The following is a 21997-nucleotide window of genomic DNA, read 5'->3' on the forward strand; positions in this document are numbered from 1 at the left end:
TCAACGCTAGCCTGTGTCCTTCAGACGCAGGACTTGCCCGGGGGTTCCCTGTGACCCCGCCCACCACGGCAGCCGCACAGACCACGCTCACTCTGCCGCGGCCGTTAGCTGAAGTTGTGACGGCTTTCCCACTCGGGCTGCTGCTGGGCCAGGTGGTCTCCGTGCTGTCATTTCCAGAGGGAGGAAGTGCCTCCAGTAGAGGGCAGAGTACAGGGACAGGCACTGGCCGATCCCACAGTCTTGCCTTATTCGAGAGTCCGCCTGAGGCCATGCATGTTCCTAACTGTGCACCTGCAGAAGCCACGAGCGGGACCCAAAGGGAAATGTGCACGGCCTGCGTGTCTGCCTCACCCCAAGCTGGGAGCCCTCGTGCAGATCTGGGGTTTGGGGAAGCCCAAGTTAGCCACCCGTTGACGTAATAAGGAGCATGGTGGCTCTGGCGCCTCACTCCCATGTTTTGTAGGCTGTAGGACGTTCCTCCGTCTGGAAGCATCTATAATTATAAATGAGAGCATTCAGAGGATCTTTGCGGGTTCTGTGAGGATACTCAGACATGTGCTCTGTGGCAGGAAAGGATCCAGGACATGGTTGGTAGTGTTTTGCTTGTTTTGTACCCGCCCAAGAAGCGGGAAAGGACGAGGTAGCATATTTAAGTACCACTCCAGAACGGTACAGCACATGAGCCTGAGGCCACCCTCTCTCCACTTAGATGGCCAGAAGCCGTGTGGGCCAAGCGAGAGAGTTTGAAGTGATGTCCTCCAGCTCTAAGTACGTTCGCCCTCCAGAACAGACCTTCAACCCAGACTCTCGCTTTCCCTTTTTTTTTGGATGGTTGGAGTGGTTGTCATCAGACTACTGTGTGTGAAACCCAGCTGTGTGACCTTGGGCAAGTTACTGAACCTTTCTAGGGCTTGTTTTCTGCATCTGTAAGAGGAGGAGAGTCGTAGTTTCTACCTCGTGAAGCACTTCTGAGAACTAAAGGAGATGAGCCACGTAAAGGGTTTCACGTGTTCTCCATGTTATTTTGTAACAGAAAATGCGCCCCTGCTCCTCTCTGCCTTTTCAGTTTTCTCTTTTCAGCCTCTTCCGTGGTATTAGGGACGTAGGACAACGGATAGAATTTTTACTGTTTCCAATCACAGGTGTCAGTCCGTTCCTACCGAGCCTAGATTCCTGGTCTGTGCTGTGTGCACTCGTCCAGGAGGCCGCGGACATTTCCGGTAAAGGACCCGGTAGTGAGTATCCTAGGCGTGGGAGCCACACTCAGTCTGTTGCACATTCTCTGCCTCTCCCGTGTGCCCATTTTCTTCTTCTCCCTTCCCGTTCTTTTTCTTCTTCCCTTCAAAGGTGTAAAAACTCTTCGTAGCTTGAGGGACATACAAAGACTCTAGAGGCCACACAGATTCCTGACCCTTACTCTGATATGACCCTCCCTAACAAGGCCAGAGTCTCAAATCCTGGGGTTACTCTCTTTCATCATTCAGGTCAAAAGACAGTAAGTTTTCATGTTAAAAATGGGGTCCAGTTGAAAAATAGCACTCTCTCTTCTCCCATCCCCAAACTCCCCCACACACCATACATAAAGAACTTTCAGAGTTCCCTTCTGAGACCAAGAAAGGGTTTGTAAAGGGATCCATTAGAGCTAGTTTGACAAACACTCCAGCTTGGATAAGCTCATGCCTGCAGAATTACTCCAGATTCACTTGGAGCCTCAGTTGTGATTTTAATTTTAAATTCCTGGGGGTTTTGCACCATCAGGACTCATGTCTGGAGCAGTCACGTTTTAGGACAAGAGCATCTGTTGCTGTGAAGTAAGCTAACCGTAATGAACATGAACATGATACTTTTCCACAGCAAAGGAAAAAAAAAAAGAAACCAGAATGCAGGCACCACCTTTGTGAAGTGGCAGTATTAAATTGCAAGAGATGCTTGTAATGCAAATATTTAAATTCACAGCTAAAGTCGTGCTTGTAAAATGCAATTGCCGGGGAGAGCACGCCAGCTCATCGTTCTTTCAGCGGATTTTCTGTAGACAGAATCATTACAGAATCATTCGTACAGTCCCAGTTAAAAATGCTCATTTGAAATAAACTGCTTTCTGGTTCTTTTAAAACTGCACAAGGAAGCTTTATTGACCGGGGACGATTGAGGTCTTTGAGGTGTTTGTGGGCAGGAAAGAACTCCTGCTCTATGAGGGCTGTCTGAGCTAGTTTGTCCTGGGCTGCAGCTTTTGCTGATGGCGTGGCTTCCTTTACCCCTTAGGAGAGTTCCAGTGATGGAGGCGATGGCATTTTTGGCGAAAAGAAGGAGGACAGCCGGGCAGGTGAGACCACGTCCCTCTGAAGGCAAAGAAAAGTAAGGTCGCGGTTTGTAGTTATCTTGGGGTTTACATGTAGTAAAAATAGGCTTTTTTAAGGAGGCTTTTTAAAGCCAAGTTGACCTTCATCAGACTCTCCTGGAGTCCCACACAGAGCTTTAATGTAGCTCTGGCCAGCTCCCACCACCGTTCTTAAAGTTCAGAAGTGAGATCTGTGGTATCTGAGGTCAGGATGGAGTCAGAGAGAGAAGGAGGAATTGTGGTTTTATTGATTTATTATTTATTTAATTAATTTAGGGAGAGAAATGTTAGAGAGGGTTTGTTCTCTCGTTTTGTTTTTTTCTGAATTTGAACTCAATAAAATGTTCTGCAGTTGGAAGACTCAGTTACACAAAAGCCCGTAGTTCTATTATGGAGAAGGCCATAGAGGGTCTGCTTGTTCCCATGCCTTAGAGCAAGATCCTTGGATCAGTTCTGGCCTGTGGACGGACACATCCGTATGCGAGAGATGACCGAGCCAGCCACAGCGAAAGCTGTTTCTAGAGCAGAGTCGCAGCCCTTCCGGCCCTGCCGGGCTTCTGAGCGGGTTGATCTGGTCCTTGAGTCAGCTGTGGCTTTATTTAAACAAAACAACAAAATAGCCGCCTTTGTTTTGGTTCCGTTTGTAAATACTAATATCCTCACTGATGTTTGAAGCCCAGGATGGCTCCGACCCAGACAAATCACCCTGGCCAGTTTCATCTGCTCTCACGGCTCGCCTCCGACGTCTGGTCACCGTGTACCAGCGCTGTAACCGCAAAGAACTCTGTCGACCAGAAATTCTGGGACCAGTTAACCAAGGATACTGGGTCCAGGAAGAGATGTTCAGGAGAACCTCAGAAATGGATCTCATCAACAAGGAAGCTCAAAAGAGGTAAAAGTCAAGAGCCGAAAGGGCATACAGAGCTGCCGATGAGTAAAGGTGACCAGGGGATGCTGATAGAGCTAAAGACCAAACATGTTCAGTGTGCTCATCTTGAACTTAGGTGGTCTCCAGAACTAATTCAGTCCAGCCTCCAGTGATGGTGTTGGCTGAGGAGTTGACGAGGTCTAGGGAGTTGGCTGGGGAGTTGATGAGATCTAGGAAAACCTTTGTTCACAATCCCCAGACTTTAATGATTTTCCAACTTGACCCTCTTCCTTAAGTTGGACCGCAATCCCTGGAAATGTGGTTTAAAACTAGCATATATATCACATCACGTTGTTTTAGCAGCCAAGTAAATAGCGTGCGTTGAAGCTGCCATATTGTAGCTACCAGTCCTTATCAAGCCTGTGAGAGCAGAAAGTACTATAAAATGCCAGCCCAGAACGAGGAGATGAATTATCAGGAATTACTTGCCCATCTGAGAGTCACACCAAAAATGGCTACAGAAGACCAGCACAAGCTAGGAGTGATGCCACCAAGAAAAATCAACAAAGCTGTAGTTCTTAGAGTCTGTCTATCCACCCTTCTGATGTACCATCTAGTGAATTAAAAGAATACCAAAAACAAAAACAAAAAAAAAAGTAAAACCACCTTCTGACTTTATGAAATTTGGTAATTCAGGGAAAATACTGTCTTTCACAACTCCAAAGAGAAGAACTCGAGCCCGTCTTCCCTGCTTCTCACTCCTCCACCGAGCCCCTCACCCCACATTCCTGGCCTGACTCGCTCTGGGGATGGAGAGTACCGTGCCCAGGAGTCCCTCATGAAGACTGTGGGTAGGGGATAATAATCCAGCCACTTCCTGTCATTATCTCAACCGTGAAGAATGTAGAGGCTGGAGAACCTTAGCGTCCCAGATACAGGCTACCTGCCTACATAAAACCAAAACAAAGCCAACATGAACTAGGGTGGGGAGAGTTGTGTGGCTCAGGGAGTTGCTTCCCTTCTCTGGACCGGTCTCTTCATCGGGAAGAGAAAGGGGGTGAATTTCAGGTCCCTCCAGGATTCTGTGTTGTCATACATACATAGTATTTTAAGACCTTCTTCTCCCATCAGTGGAAACAAACTAGGTAGTCTCTAAAATTAATAAATGAAGAGATCACAAGTCTGCACACGTGACTTAAACATAGATGAATACTGGGAGAAAAAGTTGAGATTTGAAAGTGGTGGTAGGATACGGGCTGTTTTCATTATAAGCCTCTCACCCCAACTTAACTTAAATAAAGTATAAAGTAGGCAAACCAGGCCTAGCTGCTTTCTTGAGTCCGCGGACTCTCCTAGTAGGCTCTCATTAAGTAAGTAGTTGTTGGCTTTTTTTTTTTTCCTTAAGGGAAAGCAGCTCACTCTCCCTTTCTGGTTAAATCCCAAGGTGGACTAGGAGAGAGCAAGCAGACTTCTACAGAGCGGTGTCCTCCTTCGGCGTCGTTTATGATCAAGAAAAGAAAACTTTTGACTGGACACAGTTCCGCATCATTTCCCGTTTGGACAAGAAGTCGGATGAGAGCCTGGAGCACTACTTCTATAGTTTTGTGGCTATGTGCCGGAACGTGTGTCGTCTGCCCACGTGGAAGGATGGCGGTGAGAATGCTCTCCGTCCGTGGGTCCCCGATGAGACAGGGACAGGGTACAGAATCACTTCAGGTAGGCTCGGTTCTAGGAGTAGAATCTGCCTGAAGAATTCAGGGAAAGACAAGTGAGTTTTCACAAATTCGTGAACTGCTCTTTGGGTCCACTCTCATAAAATGAAATCTCTCTCCCAAAACGATGCCATCTCAACAGAAATTGAAATTGAGGTTAACGGGGCGCCTGGGTGGCTCAGTGGGTTAAAGCCTCTGCCTTCCGCTCAGGTCATGATCCCAGGGTCCTGGGATCGAGCTCTGCATCCGGCTCTCTGCTCAGCAGGGAGCCTGCTTCCCCCTCTCCCTACCTACCTCTCTGCCTGCTTGTGATCTCTGCCTGTCAAATAAATAAATAAATAAAAATAAAATCTTAAAAAAAAAAAAAAGAAATTGAGGTTAACACTGCACAGAAGTATTGAGAGGCTAGTGTTAATTACCTTCTCCAGCGTATTGTTAAGTCTCAAGAGATTGACTCTGGTGAACTTCGCTTCTGCTGTACATTATATTGTAAGAACTTGAACTCGTTTCCCGTGTATTGACTTGTAGCTACGGAAAGTAAATGGCTGTCTTTCCACATGCTCCAGCCGGGAGAGACGCCTTCTGAGAAATTGCTTCCTGGCGGGGATGCAGCCGCTTCCTCCTCGTCCCTCTCCCGCCTCGCGCCTGTAGGTGAACTAGATACGGCCCATCTGATTGCTGTGAAGAGCTAAAACAAGCCTGGAGTCCAGCCCGTGTGGGTCCTGGGCTGACAGCAGCATGCCCCGTGTGACGTGGTTAGGGTGTTTTCATTAAAACCAGGGAGCTGGATAGATTGTAAGGACCTGGGCTTTACAGCCCCACTGACAAGACCTGGCCTCAAATCCTGGTTCTGGCACCTGGAGCATATCTGAGCTTCCTTCCTCATCCTTCAGACGGGGGCAATGATGCTACAGCCTAGCATTGCCGTGAGAACTCAGTGACGTGTGTACAGTACTTGGGCACAGAGTACATGCCTACTAAACGAGAGCTTATCTTCTAGAACCAGAGTTCTCGTGCTCCTCCCTCACCCTCACTGGGTCTGTCCTAGTTTCATAGAAACCTTCCCTTCTCGTAGCTTTTCATGGTGTCAGGGGCACACACACCAAAGACTGTATGCCAGGGAGGAAAGCACTTAGACCAGAGACACGGGGGCTCAGGTGGGTGGCGGGTGTCCTGGGGCTGCCTTCAGTGATAGGCTCTGTGTTGGCCTTTCCAGGTCCCCCAGATCCCAGCATCTACGTGGAGCCCATCACTGAGGAGCGGGCCGCGAGGACTCTGTACCGCATCGAGCTGCTGCGGAAGGTCCGCGAGCAGGTGTTGAGGTGTCCACAGCTGCACGAGCGCCTCCAGCTCTGCAGGCCCAGCCTCTACCTCCCGGTCTGGTGGGAGTGCGGGAAGCACGACCGAGACCTGCTCGTCGGCACCGCCAAACACGGCCTGAACCGCACTGACTATTACATCATGACCGACCCCCAGCTGTCCTTCCTGGACGCCTACAGGAACTACGCCCAGCACAAGAGAACGGACACCCAGGCCCCAGAAAGTCTCTGTTGCCTTTACCAGACCAACTCTAAACTATACGAATCTCTCACGTACACTCAGATGAGCAGGACTTCAGAGCCCCTTGAAAGTGAGCCTGAGAACCTCGTGAAAATAGAAGGTAGAGATGGTCACTCCACTCCACCTGGGGTCAGTTTATCTGACATGACTTGTGAAAACTTTATTTCTAAAGTTCAGGATGTCATGTCCGTCACCCACGACGAAAGTCTGCTGCCCGAGTGCTTGGAGGGCATGATGTATGGTAAGAAGGCCCTGAGTCGGGAGCCAGGCTCTTTCCAGGAGAGCCCCACTACCAGGACAGAACCCAGAAAGGATGCGCTGGCCCTCTCAGCAGGCGAGGACGGGAACTGCCAGCCTGGTGGCCGAGAGGCAGAACTACCTGCGGGCCCCTCCTTTCTGAGCAGCTTAGAAGCAGGAGTAGCTCAGATGAACATCAAAAATGGAAAACATCTGTTGCTCTCTCTTTCCAGGGAAGGGGACTTGTGCAGTGAGACAGCGCAGAGACCTGAAAGCATCAGGCGGCTGGAAGCCAAGTGCTTAGCTTCCCCTTCCTTGGATCAAGGAAATGAAAGTGGGTTTGTAGACATGTGCAATCTTAGTGTCTGTGACTCCAGAAGAAGCCTGTCATCAGATCAGCAATTAATTGATTTATTAGAAAACAAAAGTTTAGAAAGCAAATTGGTTTTGAGTCAGAACCACAGCGATGAGGAAGAGGAGGAGGAGGAGGAGAAGGAAGAGGCCAAGGCGGGCGCGGCGGCAGGCCTGAGGGGACGGCCCGAGGTGGTGCGTCTGGCCGGTCCCACAGCCCACATCCATCCCACAGCCCACATCCTGAGGGAGAAGAGCCGAGGCTTCCACGTGGAGGAGGCCAAGAGAGGAACCCTGGAGGCCGTCAGCCAGAATCCTGGACCGCGGGGGGCGCTTCCTCAAGCAGCCTGTCAGTGTCCCTGCAAGCACACGGGGAGGTGGACGCGTGGCCTCGAGAACGAGGAGTTTGAAGTGGAGAAACCCAAGGGTTATAACGCAGACGCGTACAAAAGCAAAACCAGTAGCATCCCAGTGGAGGCTGAGCCCCCCGCTCCTCCCGCAGAGCCCGCCCAGGGGAAGCACGAGCTGTTGAGCGAGCCTTGGAAAGACAGTGCAGAGGGGAAGAAAGCTTTCGCTGTGTATCCAGAAGCCAGTGAGCTCAAGTCTGAAGACGCGGATTTTGAGAGCAAAGATGATTATGACAGAGAAGGGAACGGCCACACTCAAGGTACAGTCGGTGAGGGCTGTGGTATTTTTGGTGAGCCGGTCCTCACGTGGCGGGGTGCGGGGTGGGGAGATGTGCGGCTTCTGAGTCACACCTGTACACGTTCCCTGCGGTCTAAGACCAGGCCTTGTCTGAAGGTGAGACAAAGTAGCTTAACACTGATCATTCTAGAACACTGAGGAGGATTGTGAACAGTGGTAGCACCTTTGTTGCATCAGCCATGTAACTTGGGAGGGGCTTACAAGCTGCTTTCTCCGTGGTAGACACTAGATGCCGCTCGGAGGGGAAGGAACTTGTTCTTCCACCAGGTGAGGACCTTCCAGCTGGTTAAAGTAGAAAAGCTTAGGAACATCAAGAACCTACAGTTTTCTAGAGGGAGAGTTAATTTTTCAGGAACTCCACAAAAATACGAGTAAACGTAATCTCATTTAGGTGAGCAAAGATAGTGCTGTTTATTCATATCATTATCCAAACCTTGTGATTGGATATTGGTGCATTTGGTTTAGATTCATTTTAATAACAGGGATAAAAATAACAATTACAAGTAACTCAACAAAAATACAGATAGATTTGAGCTTTTTAAATAGGGAAGTCTTAAATAAGGCTTTAAGTTAAGAGGACTTTTTAAATTTAAGAGTCTAAATGACTCAGATATTTCTGTGCCTTGGAGGATTTAAATACATTGATTAGAGATTCTGAGCAACAAGAAATGGTTTTTAACTTTTTTTACTGTTGTTTTTACTACTTTGGGCCCAAGAGGGCATATTATAGTGAAGAAAGATCATTCTGTTTATCCTTATTACTGTCAAAAAAAAAAAAAAAAAAATCCCTGTTCACATCTGGCCTGATGCCGGGACTGGTATTCAGGGATTAAGAGAGACAGCCATCTCCTTCTGCAGCAGTGACTTTTATATCACAGAAGGAAAGGGAGGGGAGCTCAGGCAAGCTCCCCTGCATGATCTAACTTTCCTTTTTTTGGTAAGCTTACCCTTGGTCTAGTCCTTGTGATTAGTGACTCCCTTGAGACGGGTTCCAAACTCAAGTTAAAATTTACACACTAGCTAGGATAATGAAGAGAGGCTACTGAAAGGAATTTGACCGATTTGTTGCCCCAGCTGACACAGGGCGGGGGGTAGGGGAGCCGTCTCTGACCTTGTCTGCCCTCAGCCTAGGCCACAGAGGATCACTGCCATGTGTTAGATTATAAAACGCACATTGTTCTTTTAACCTTGTTGTGGGGGAAATCACCAAATAGTCCGTGGAAATCGAGGCAGTGAACTGAGTACAGAGTTTGGGAGAGTATGGGTTAGAGGAGAAGCATCTACCAATGCCGTCTGCTGCATCTTCGGTGAGCGGCACACACACCCATGGGTGGGCCCCCTTGCACCAGTGCTTTTCCGAATGCTTTTGCAGCACTCAGAAGGGGTCTTCCACACACAGTAGACATGGAACAGGTCGGGCAGAAGGGCTCGGTCTGTTTCTGCACCTGGAAGTCTACCGTAAAGGAGCAGTGACTTTACAGCTGTCAGGGCCAGCCCCAGATCTCCTGGCTGTGTTTCCAGGGTTTTCTCTAACACATCATTACTTTTTCTTAAAACTCAAATCCAACCTCTCTGCTTAAAACCTTTCAGTGATGCCTCCCTTCAGATCAAGAATAAAATTCAAATTGTCTACCATTACAGAATTCAGCATTATCTAAATGATTCTACCCTTCTGCTCTCACCTTTGTACTTTCCCCCAGGAAAGTTCCTCAGCACGTCCAGAATAACCATTGTCCTCCTCTTCCTGGGGGCTCTCTCCTTTGAGAAGCCCTCCCTTCCGCCCACTCTTACTCCATATCATGGCAGCTTGTTTCTTTTCGTAGCACTTGCCGCTGTTTATAATTGTGTTCATTTATTATTACTGTTTTCCTGACTGTCTGTCCCCCGTGAACCTTAAGAGCCTGAGGGCCACATCTGTCTCGTATATCCTTGAATCCGCTGGCCTAGCAAGGACCTGTTCATGGTGAGAGGTCCCTGCAGCTCCCTAGACTTGGTGCGCAGTCTCCAGTGAAATCTCCACATTTCAGAGGATCAAATTCCATGTCATTTCACCAGAAAAGAGGCTCACAACTTTTCCTGCACTGGATGTTTTGCTACTCTGTGCTCATTCCCTAACATTCCCTCCCTTAGTAGTAAGTGGTAGTAAGTAGTAAGTATCCATTTCACACGGATAATAAAGTTTCACCACTGAAACTTTAAAGAATGAGCTGCATTTCCATTTCTTTCCATCAGTGAAGTAATTTGAGTGTTCTAGTTTTCTTTGCATCATTTTTTACGTGAAGCAGGTCTATTTTACCTTTGTTGTAAGTTTCAGGACCTTTCACCTATTGTCATTAACATCAGCATCTTGCTGTGTTACATTTCAAAGACTGTGCCTTCAAACGGATAAGAGTATTACAGTGTTCAGTTCCGTCCTGCCAGCCGCACTGCATGCACAAGCCTCTCGGTGCTCATTCCACTCTCACTCTTGGGTACACAGGACAATCTCCTGTTTTCTTTGGTTGTTTCCTTTGGTGTGTGCATGCAGAGTTACCACATGACTTGCACGGGTAGCCCTAGAGAAAGGATCTGCATGTATGGCTTAACTGATAGGGTTCTGCCAGAAATAGCATGGTAATTACTGTTCAATTTCAAATAAGCACTAAATGGGCTAAGTTTTTGAAAAGATAGATCAGGTGGCCTAATCGTTCAGCTCATTACTGTCTCCCAAGTACCAGATTAATTTTCTAAACCCTTCTTTGCAGATTACCCAGGGAAGTACTCTGAGGAGGAGAGCAAAAGCTCGACATCAGGCATCGCAGGAGACCTTGGGGATGACCTGCAGGAGGCTCGGGCTCCCACCATTGCTCAGCTGCTCCAGGAGAAAACCCTCTTTTCCTTCTCCGAGTGGCCGAAGGTACTCCCCAGAGCATGCGTTCTCTACCCAAAGCATTCTCAGCTTGTAGAGTATTTCTGAGTATAAACTCAGAGAAATGTGTAATGTCTTGAAAAAGTAGGGGCGCCTGGGTGGCTCAGTGGGTTAAGCCGCTGCCTTCGGCTCAGGTCATGATCTCAGGGTCCTGGGATCGAGTCCCACATCAGGCTCTCTGCTCAGCAGGGAGCCTGCTTCCCCCTCTCTCTCTCTGCCTGCTTCTCTATCTACTTGTGATTTCTCTCTGTCAAATAAATAAATAAAATCTTAAAAAAAAAAAAAGTATTAATAATGTCACATTTAAACATTAAAGAAAGAGACACTTGACTAATTAGACCAGAAGATAAAACTGTCTTCATATATAAAGCACTATGGCGGGACGCCTGGGTGGCTCAGTTGGTTGGACGACTGCCTTCGGCTCAGGTCATGATCCTGGAGTCCTGGGATCGAGTCCTGCATCGGACTCCCAGCTCCATGAGGAGTCTGCTTCTCTCTCTGACCTTCTCCTCGTTCATGCTCTCTCTCACTGTCTCTCTCTCAAGTAAATAAATAAAATCTTTAAAAAAAATAAAATAAAATAAATAAAAAATAAAGCACTATGGCTTTAATTTTCACTGTCCAGACCATAGAACTTAAGTATTTTAAGACTTGTAAAGTGAGTACATCTGAGTGTGCTATCTTCCTAATCAGCTCCTCCTGGTTAGAAAAAGGTGACACGTGATCTCTATGGACTTTGTGAATTTGGATAGCTTGGTACTTACTCCTCAGAACTTTTTGTCTTTTTTATAGGATCGCGTAATAATCAACCGCCTGGATAATATCTGCCATGTGGTGTTAAAGGGGAAGTGGCCTTCCAGCCAGCCGTACGAGCCCTCAGGCACACTGCCTACACCGGCCTTAAGCAGCAGTGCTGGTTCTCGGAGCAGCGCCTCGGAGCCGGAGGCCTCGGAACACGGCTTCAGCAGCAGTGCGGCGCTGGTGGCCCAGATCCAAAAGGTGAGGGCCGCTTGGCACTTCTCACTCGAGTCATTCGTTCAGCAAATACTGCGTGGAGAGGACTTCCTTCTCTTTCTACTTTTGGTTTTCTCTTTGGTTTCTTCCTTTTCCTTCTATAAAGTCACTGGTATTCATTGAAGAATTTAGATTTTGTCCTGTAGACAGCAGGGAGCTACGGAAGTTTGCTCCGCGAAGTGCATGGTGAAAACAGGGCTTTCCAGCTCAGCAGGAATAAGTGGTGTGCAGGTCCTTGGGAGAGGAGGGTCGGGAGAGAAGAGGGCCAGAGGCTGGGAGGCCGAGTGGGGATCTGAGGAGGAGATGAGGTCTTCGACCAGGCTGGTGGCGAGGTGGGTACTAACAAGGGGGCGGGTGTCGGCGGGCACGGCCCGGTGACTGGCGAACATAGAGAGGGAGGCGTGAATGGACCAGTGTGTTCCATACTTGGAAGACCACGAGAATGATGGCAGCTGATAGAAATTAGGGAAATCAGAGAACGGCTTTTATAAACTCAGGCTATAACTCAAGTTTAATGTGAGATACATTGTTAGCACACAGGCTCGCGCTCTCCCAAGTGCACATGCGAACCTGTAGGGACCTTGAAAAGCTGCTGGTTTTGATTTAATGCGTCAGGGCTGTAGACTGAGCGTTGGGATTTTTTTAATTTTCCAGTGGATTCTAATGTACAGTTGAGGTTGATTCCCCAGATTACGGTCCTGCACCTCTGGGGGTAATTCATAGACCAGCGGCGTTATCAGCACCTGTAAACCTGTTAGACCTACAGAATCTCAGGCCCACTGAAGGGAATTGACATTTGAACAAGCTCTCCGGGCGAGGGTGCCAGGATAGCTCACTGGTTAAGCATCTGACTTCAGCTCAGGTCATGATCCCAGGGTGTTAGGATCAAGTCCTGCATCGGGCTCCCTGCTCACAGGGGAGTCTGCTGCTGCCTTTACCTCTGCTGAGCGTGCGTGCGCTCTCTCTCTCAAAATCTTTTTTAAAAAAATTGAAAACAAGCTCTCCAGGTTATTTGGTGCTAAAATCTGAGAAGGCTTGAGTGGAAAGAACTTCTCAGAAGTTGATTAGGAACCCTAGTCGGCCCAAGGAAGTCAGGCCCGGAGAAGGAGCTGCCATTCAGCCGCAGAAGTGGCATTCAGACCTCTCTCGCCACCTGTGTGTGTTTGCAGGAGAGCTTCCTGGCTCCAGTATTCACAAAGGACGAACAGAAGCTCAGACATCCCTACGAGTTTGAGGTGGAGAGGGATGTGAAGGCCCGGAGCCTGGAACACTTCTCTGCCACCCACGGGCACCCCCCCGTTGTCCTCAATGGCTGGCACGGGGAGTCTGCAATAGATCTCTCCTGCACGTCAGAGGGGTCCCCAGGAGCCACGTCTCCTTTCCCGGTGAGCGCCAGCACCCCTAAGATCGGGGCTATCGGTTCACTTCAAGGAGCCCTCGGCATGGACTTGTCTGGGATTCTGCAAGCCGGCCTGATCCATCCAGTGACGGGACAGATTGTCAACGGAAGCCTCAGAAGAGACGACGCTGCCACGAGGAGGCGGAGAGGGAGACGGAAACATGTTGAAGGAGGGATGGACCTCATCTTTCTGAAGGAGCAGACGCTTCAGGCAGGAATCTTGGTGGGTATATGAGACCATTAAATAAAAACCTTGACCTTCCCACCCTGAGTAATAAACCCTTCCTCAGACACACGATTTTTAAATTTGTGGATCTTTTATCCCATTTCAAATATCCTGGTTAATTTCTCTTGTTACAAGTTGCCCAGTCTTTTCTAGAAACACATTTTAACCCATTACAGACCCTTCACCTGCATGCATCCTGAAGATATGAGCCAGGGGTCTTGCCGTTTCAAACACACACAGCCCAGACACCCGGCCCCGTGTTTCAGAAGAGATGCTGGTGACTGAGTGAAGCAGAACAGCGGGGCTGAGTTTGTGCCAGTGGTGCTCTGGGTTAGCGGGTTTTCCAGGAGCTGGGCTTTGCGGGGGGAACAGGGGTCAGGATCCCGACTCTGCTCTCTGTGTTGATCCTGGCTTTTCTACTTGACCTGCTGGGTTCTGTGGGGCACACCGCGGTGCCTCACTTGCTCCTCTGTGAAGTGGGCCAGTCGCATCTCCCCCAGAGAGCTGCTGTGAGGGTTCACCAGCGTCATGCCAAGACAGCCTAAACCTAGAGGAGATCATTGTAAACAACAGATAAGGCTCGAAGCTGTATGCCTGGCCAAGAGAGGTTGCCTCAGACTTTGCCTAATGTGTCAAAGACAACTGACTTCCCTTTGTTTTTTGGTTTTTCCCATTTATTGAATTTCAGGCTCCAAAGCAGAAATCACATTTCATGTTTTCTTATTTTAAAAGGAATAATAATAACCAGTATTCATTGAGTGTTTGCTCTGTGCCAGGCACTGGGTTCAGGTGTTCGTGTAACTGTCCTATTTGATCTTCACAACTCTGTGAAGATGTTGTTATTACTCCCATTTTATAGATGAAGCAACTGATGCTAACAAGGATTGAATAACTTGCCCAAGATTATCCAGTAAGGTGACAGGTCAGGGAACCAAGCCAAAGACATTGTTTACTAGTGCCTGTGAGCTTTATTATTAAGCTCTTTTGTTTGGTGTATTTTAAAGTTTTGTCTTCTAGACTTTCTATATAATTTGGGAGGCTGAGATGACAGGTTCTTTCCCTGCCCAATCCTGCAAGCTTTTAAGACAGTTGTCTCATTTTTTAGAAGTGCAAAGCCATAGTTTCTTCTGTCGTGATCAGAGTATTTTTTAAATGTATCATGCAGACATTTCTTGAGTGCCACATGGTACTTTGTAGACCTATTACGGGCACTGGGAATGCAGAGATGAGTGAGACAGGCATTCCGCCTATAGAGGGAGAAACCGGTAAGTGAATTGCAGTGTGGCATTTCCTGGTATTGGAAAATCTGTGAGCGGTGCTGGGGGTCGGGGGTGGGAGGCAGCGTGCGGGAAGTAGGGTGGCCTTGGACTGTCCCTGACGGTGGCAGAGGCGGTAGCACAACCCGAGCAGACGGGAAGGTGAGGAGCATGAGAGGGAAGGCCAGCGCGTGCAGCGGCCCACGTGTGGGTCAGTGTTGCGGAGGATTCTTGCCGAAGCACCAGCACAGTAATACTCAGGGAAAAGGGTGGGAAGACACAAGGTGCATTTTCCTTTCAGAAACCAGTTTTCATTCTGTCATTCACATACTTGTTTCTCCTTTGTCCAGGAAGTCCACGAAGACCCAGGGCAGGCCCAGCCGAGCACCTCACACCCTGAAGGGCCGGTGCCTGCCGCTTCGGCCCCCGAGCCAGCCCCAGCAGCCGGCATCCAGGCCGAGAAAGCCATTCCCAGCAAGAGTCTGCTGGACTGGCTGAGGCAGCAGGCGGACTACTCCTTAGAGGTTCCCAGCTTTGGAGCAGTAAGTGCTGTCGCTGCTCTGACCCTGCCGTTTCCTTCCTGCTGATGTGCTGCCGCGTTTGATAAGGAGCGTGCTCGGGGAGACCAGGAAGTTGGACAGAGATCTCTGTATCAACTGAGAACATCATTTTCAAGTTGGGGTTTTGTTTCTCAGTTTACATTTTGATGAAGTTTTCTAGTAACAGAAATCACAGCCCACATCAGAATGCTGTGCCAGGTCGTTACGCAGCATCTTACAAGGACAGGAGTTGCCTAAGCTCAGCACCCCCTTCCCCTAGAATCACCATGCAAGATCTAAGTGCACGGAGAAATCTTTAGGTTGATAAAACACTGCCAGTGCAGGAATGTGTTTCTCTGTGTTCTTTCTGAGTTAACACATCACCACCTTAGGGGGTGGGAGGTGTGCGTTCTTTGTTTGAGTCACAACTTTGCCACTCTTCCTTCAAGTCCTCCGAACTGCCTTTGCCCGAGATCCTCCAGATTGGAAGTCTGTAGGAGCGGGCTCCTGAGCGCTGGTGTCTCTTCTTGGTGTTCTTTTCTCACGTGCTCGCCTGTCCCATCGCCATTTTGTCCTGGGTACATCCAACTAATAAGATGTGGATGGTGGAGAGCTCACGAGGAGGAGGAGAACGCATTCACAGACACACACCCTCCAAAGAGACAAAGCCCGCCAGATAGGTAGCCGTGGAGAGAGAATCTGGAAATGAGGAGGAGGAGAAGGCCGGGGAGTAAGCAGTACACAGAGAGAGCACTGGGTCGGCTCTAGTCTGACCCAAGAGGCCCACACAGCCTGTTCTCCAGCTCCATGCAGGAACGCCATTGTTTCAAAGAAAGCCTGGGTGAAGGCCCATTAGCTCTTTCCTTTGTCAGCCTAACCTGACGGGGTCCTGTACAGAGGTCCATTAATGAGAGAAGAGCAAAACCAGCTGAAAAACACGACCCTCATCAGAAGAATCTGTGACAGGATGGTTTGTGATGTTGGTTTCCATTTGCCTCCTAGAATTTTTCAGACAAACCAAAGCAGAGGAGGCCACGCTGTAAGGAACCTGGAAAATTAGACATCAACTCCCTGAGTGGGGAAGAGAGGGTTCCTGCTGTCCCCAAGGAGCCAGGACTACGGGTAAGGAAGAGGGATGTGTCCCAGTGAAGCCAAGCCTTGCAGACTCGGGAAAAGCTCCAGCTGAGAAGTAGGGAGCCAGGGGCCGTCTTCTCAGAGGACAAGAGGCCGGCACAGGAAGCTGATAAGTCGTGATAAGTGGTATCGGGGCCTCTTGAGCAGCAGTAGGGCTTCCCGTGGTCATTTGTTTTCAACCTTTACCACCAAACCTTTTGGTTTAAATTGGTAAAACTATTCCCAAAATTTGATATCCGGCACCCCCGTCCCAGTACAGTGTAGAGCGTTCAGGGAAATAGACCTTAACCCCTATCAGGAATCTCTTTCTAGTGTTAACAAATGTCATTATTGGAAATTTCCATTTAAAACATTTCCTCCTAGTCCATCCCCACTGGCAATGAAAAGCAGCCGACTCCAAGCACTGCCCTTTTCCTCATATAGAATCCTGAGCCTGGAAGAGACTTCAAAAGACATCTGTGAAATAGTTGTAGTCTAACGCATCTGAGTTAATTATAGCCCACAGAGGAGGACCGATTTGGAATAGAAAAGTCATAACCTCTAGGGGGCAGTAATAACATTCCAACCTGAAAATGCGTCAGGTTTGGGCAAATGATCCGTAACTGTGCTTTCAACCTCGGCAAAGTGCGTCCTGCCCAAACGGAGCGTCGGAAGAGCATCGCGGGCATCTGCTCTTCTCGGGTTGTCCCCCCAGACGCACAGGCTTCCCCGAACGCCTTCTCCTCGAGGCTCCGCCAGCTGCAGCTCTCCCTGGGAATGAATTCCCTTCCTAGTGGGATGGCCTGGATGTGATTTCTTCTTTCAGCTCCAGAAGACCACCCACCCTAGTCATTTCCTCCTTTTGCAAAAGAAAGTTGTAACTTAATGTTTTCAAGGAGTCTGTGACTGATGTTGTCACCTGTTAGATCGTTCCATCAGCTCTGCAGACAGAACTGCGCCCCCTCACCTCCGTCCCCGACCGCAGCCGCTGCAGGAATGGGGCCGGGGCCCCGTCCCAAGGTTGGCTGCTTGTTAGAAAACTCATCACATTGGGCAGGTGCCCTTTGGCCCCTGTCTTGTTCTCTTGTCTGAGGGTGTCTCTAGCACCGCTTTGCTTAGACCAACCTGTGCTGTGCACGCTGGTGCAGCTGCAGTCCTTAGCCCAGCGGCCTTTCTCCAGCCCGCAGGCCGCCCCCCCCTCTCCGGGCGTTTCCACACACGGCATCACGCGAAAGTCATCCAGGACAGACTCTGGTCCTTGCTTTGTTGTAGCCTCTTAGCTCTTGCTGTAGACACACATCAGAAAAAACACATGGTTTCCTCCTTGGCTTTTCCATTTCTTTCTACATGTCTAACAGTTTCCCTCGTGTTCTCTGGAAATTAATGTTCACGCTCCTACAGACTCTGATGCCTTGCCAGAAAACCCATTTCTAAGCTGTTCTTGCAAGCCAGCCTTTTACCAGAGACGCATTTTCCCTCCTTCGTGAAATAAACACAAGTCCCTGCCTCAGAGGCCCTTGTCCTGCAGGAAGGTGAGGCGAGGAAGCCCTCGTGCACCTGGTCCCCAGGGCTGCCCAGCCTCCCCAGTGGGGAAGGGCCAGCATGGCGCAGGCTGGACACTCTGCCTGACTCCAGGAGGGCCCGTCTCCCTCAGCTCCTGCTGGGACAGGAGCCCTCCCGGGTGTGCTGCGCTCGTTCTTTCCCGCGGAAACCCCCTGCTTCTGGAAACAGATTCAGATCAGGAAGCCTCTCCCTTCCCTCAGCCCCTTCTGCTGTGGGCGCTGTGGCTCGGCTGGGCAAGCTCCATGGGCTGCACGTGGGATTCAGCTCCCAGGACGGCCAGTACGTGGTGGTCACGCGTGAGAGGTGTATGGGCACGTGCACGTGTAGGTGGAAGTTACCTTTGTCTCACAGGTGTGTGTGTAGGGTTTTCTGCTCGTTTCTTGTTGAGTCATTGGACAGTAACTTGCAGAGATAACCCGTCACCCCTAAACACTTCAGCCTGTGCCTCCTAATATTTTCCTACCTAACTATTACCATTACCACACACGGGAATGTTAATAATATTTAGTCCACGTTCTGATTTCCACAAGTTGTCCCCAAAAATGTCCTTTTTTTTTTTTTTTACATTTTGTTCTTGTGTTTGAGAGAGTGAGCAAGACAGAGAGAGAGCATGAGAGCGGGAAGAGTCAGAGGGAGAAGCAGACTCCCCGCTGAGCAGGGAGCCCGACGCAGGGCTCCAGCCAGGAGCTCCGGGATCATAACCCAAGCCGACAACCAACTCTCAACCAACTGAGCCACTCACACGGCAAACCTCCCCGCCCAAAAAAATATCTTTTAGAGCCAGTTTTTGTTTTATTGTGTGTTTCGGAATTTTAGCTTCATTCCCACATGTACTTCCTTCTTTGGTTGTCAGGCCTCCCTCCACTCAGTGAATGTTTGTGGGCTAAATCTCCTCGCCTTGCTGGGAAGAGTAGGGAAGTCTTGGTCACCACCTCCGCTCCACCTCTACTCCGGAGTTCAGCTCGAGAGCTGTAACCCATAGGCTTTGGAGTAAACGCTACCTGTGTTGGTGAAGATGTCTTGAGTTGGAATGCCCGTGTACCATCTGGAAAAGCACATGTGCCTCCAGTGTTGCTTAACATCTGACTCTCCTTTTCCTTGCTCTCCTTGCCTTCTCCCCAGGCTTCCCCTGGAAGAGGAAGCAGGTTTGCTCTCGGGGTATAATTACCAGGAGGGAGAGCTGCCAAACCCCAGCTTGGCCGCTGTGTGTGGTCGCTGAGCGGCTGGGAGGGGCAGCTGAGGGGGTGGGCAGCAGCTGGGCGGCTAGAGGGACTCTCGCTCCCACGGGAAGTGGTGAGATCCGACTTCCTGGGCCAGCACCCCTCTTGGTGTCTGTCGCTGTAGATGAGGAGCTGTTCTCTTCACCCTGGGGCCTTTCTGCTGCTGCCCCTCCGATCCGATACGAGCAGGAGAAGGCAACTCCTACTTGCCTCCTTGGCAGGGTCCCAGTTCCGAGAGGGCTCAGCACTCTCTCTGCATCAGAGGCTCACAACAAGGGCAGCAGAGGGATGCTTCTGGACGTCCCGATACCTGAGGAGCGTCGTAGATTCCTGCGGGATGCAGGCTGGTCTGGATGAGTTGTCTGGCCCTAGATGCCCGGTTGAACTCCGAGTATGGTAGAGAGCATCTGAGTGACGGCAAGCTCTGGGTTTGCCTCCCAACCTCGGACTTCTGTCCACACCCTCCCCGCTGGAGAGTTACAAAGGAACTCCGTGGGTATAAAGGAAGAAGACACACCCCGGCGCCTTTCCCTGGCTCTTGGCTGTGGGTGGGCTTCAGGGAAGAGGTCTTGGAAATGCCCAGTGGTCCTGTTATGGTTCCCCTGGCCAGGGCCATCGGCTGAGGTGGTGTGCATCAGAAGTCCTGCTTTTAGTCTGGCCCTGGTTCCATCAAGCCCTACTTTCTGTCTCCGGAAATAGGAACCAGGCGGGAATGGCTCTGCAAGTGATCGTCCCCGGAGCCGGAGTGAGCGGCTGCCCCACGAAGAGCAGGCTCCCTGTGCCCTGGGGAAGCAGGTCCCGTTTTTCTTACTCTGTGAGAAAGAAGGGGCGCAGAGCGTAACAATCTCATTTCCCTCTGCTATTCTAAACCAAGGCTTTTTTTTTTTTTTTTTAAGATGTTATTTATTTATTTGACGAGAGAGATCACAAGTAGGCAGAGAGACAGGCAGAGAGAGAGGAGAAGGCAGGCTCCCTGCTAAGCAGAGAGCCCGATGCGGGGCTAGACCCCAGGACCCTGGGATCATGACCTGAGCTGAAGGCAGAGGCTTTAACCCACTAAGCCACCCAGGCGCCCCTAAACAAGGCTTTTTGAGAAGAGTTTTCTTAAGAGTCGACCATCATAAAGCATTTTGCTCACGATCCAGTTTTTCTTGAATATTGTTCAAGACTTTGAAGGACAGATGTAGAATTTCAAAAATGACATAATTCCTGGGGATTTGGGAACATTCAAGTACACGTTTTTCACATGTCTACAGATCTTTAAGTTCTTTATGAAATGGCTGTGATGATTGGGCTGGTGCTGCAGGGTTGGTGGGATTGCTAATTGAGATAATGCGCACAGAGCCCTTAGCATCTGCCTGACTCGGGGTCACAGCGTGGTGAGTGGTGCTGTCGTTCCTCCTGCTGCTCTTCCTTTCCCTGCCAGCTCCCTGGGACGGCCACCGTCGCCGGGCTCCTGCACTGCCCACACCATGGGCCTCATGCCTGCCTCCCCAGCTGCTGCCCCCGACGTGTGCTCCTGGAGAACCTGAACCCATGTTATCCACCAACCCTGTCTCCGCAGCTGCCCCTTTGAGCAGAGAGGTGTTGGATTTTCGAGGGATTTGACTTCTTCAGCAGTTAGGCAGTGAGCTGACCGGGGACGCCAGAGCTCCTGGAATCCAGTCCAAGTGGGCGTCCTCGGGCAGGCTGTGAGGAGGCCTCCTGCCTGTGCGCACACCTGGCTGCCAGTCTCAGCCCTTAAGCATCTGTGGGCTCCTGGCCTTCTTGTCCTGTCTCCTTTTGGCACTCCAGCCCTAATAAAAGTGTTTCTCGGGCCCTTCCCACGTCTCTTGGTTTGACCTGCATCTGGGTCCCTGAGTCCGAGCCTCCAAGTAGACAGTTGGACCCTCAGCCGTGTCTTGCCACGTCCCCACCCCCACTCCCCACTCCAGCCCTGCAGGAAGGGAAGGTATTGACACAGCTGAGAATCCTGCAAAGGCAGCCGAGGTGGCTCTGGAGAAGCGTGGGCTCCTCCAGCCTCAGCAGCGCCTGGAGCCTCACTCCCACCTGCTGCCTCTGTGCAGGGCCCCGTCCCCGCTTCCGCGTTCCGGCCCCAATGGCAGCATGCATCCCCAGGACAGACCCAGGGTTACAGGTCCCTCAGGGCCACTCTGAACATCTGGGGGCTCACCGTGGCTGTGATCGAAGAGAAGGTGGTAGAATGATACCAGCTTTGTGACAGGAACGACAAGGAGGAGAGAGGACTTCAGGGGCCCACAGGGAAGGGTGTCTTTACGCGCCTCTGTACGGAGAAGACAGATTGCGTGGTAGCCGCAGCTGTGCCCGGGCACCCCCAGTGCCGTCCGCAGTGGGGAGGAGGGGTGAGGCTTCCTGGGGGAAATCATTGCTCTGGATACAGAGATTATTCAAGCTATTTTGGAAGCAGATTCAAGTCAGACGCTTGGTAATTGCGGCAGTAGTTCCGCTTTCTCCCTGCAGGCGGGCAGTGGGCCCTGGCACAGCAGGCTCCCCAGCGGGGACTGGTGCGGCCTCATTGCCCTTGGGGCTCCTGGGCCACAGGCACAGAGGAAGGAGTGAGTGTGGCTGCAGCAAGCCCACTGCCAGGCTCGCACTGGCCCTGCGGCTCCCTGCCTCTCTGGCATCCACAGAGGCAGCGGCGGGGTGTCCCATGAGCAGGGCTGGTGACCCGGGGGCCGGCGTGGCTGCACATCCGTGGCGCAGTCGCAGTCCAGGCTGCAGGCACTTGGCCCTGGGGGTCTTCGCTCAGCAGGAAAACGAGCACAACCTAGTCCTCTGATCAGAGCAAAACTAGATTGTCTCCCTTGAGGCCACCCAGAACGTCACTTTGATGCGATGCCTTTCCCCAGCAATGTGCAAGAGTGCCTCGTCCTGGCACCTGTGTAGGCTTCCTGATCGGCGTCTGAGCGGTGGTCCTGCAGGCGCTTGGGACCCAGGGGGAGTGGGGTGCGCGCAGATACTGGCATC

General features: G+C 50.5%; 1 protein-coding gene across 5 annotated transcripts in view; it reads left to right on the plus strand.

Annotated features, from left to right (window-relative positions):
• Positions 1-21997, plus strand: part of CHD6 (chromodomain helicase DNA binding protein 6) — a 190497-nt gene that overhangs the window by 165024 nt on the left and 3476 nt on the right. For 3 of the 5 annotated variants that reach the window (XM_059133139.1, XM_059133140.1, XM_059133141.1), the window contains 9 exons: positions 2263-2323; positions 3014-3230; positions 4651-4859; positions 6135-7733; positions 10516-10667; positions 11472-11678; positions 12863-13315; positions 14925-15116; positions 16116-16235. In XM_059133139.1, coding sequence (XP_058989122.1) covers positions 2263-2323; positions 3014-3230; positions 4651-4859; positions 6135-7733; positions 10516-10667; positions 11472-11678; positions 12863-13315; positions 14925-15116; positions 16116-16235 — 3210 coding nt within the window. Of the gene's footprint in view, positions 1-2262; positions 2324-3013; positions 3231-4650; positions 4860-6134; positions 7734-10515; positions 10668-11471; positions 11679-12862; positions 13316-14924; positions 15117-16115; positions 16236-18642; positions 18998-20435; positions 20833-21997 lie in introns of those variants that run through there. The other 2 variants (XM_059133142.1, XM_059133143.1) reach the window with 2 other exon arrangements.

The sequence above is a fragment of the Mustela lutreola genome, chromosome 9 (genome assembly GCF_030435805.1).
Source record: "Mustela lutreola isolate mMusLut2 chromosome 9, mMusLut2.pri, whole genome shotgun sequence".
NCBI lineage: Eukaryota > Metazoa > Chordata > Mammalia > Carnivora > Mustelidae > Mustela > Mustela lutreola.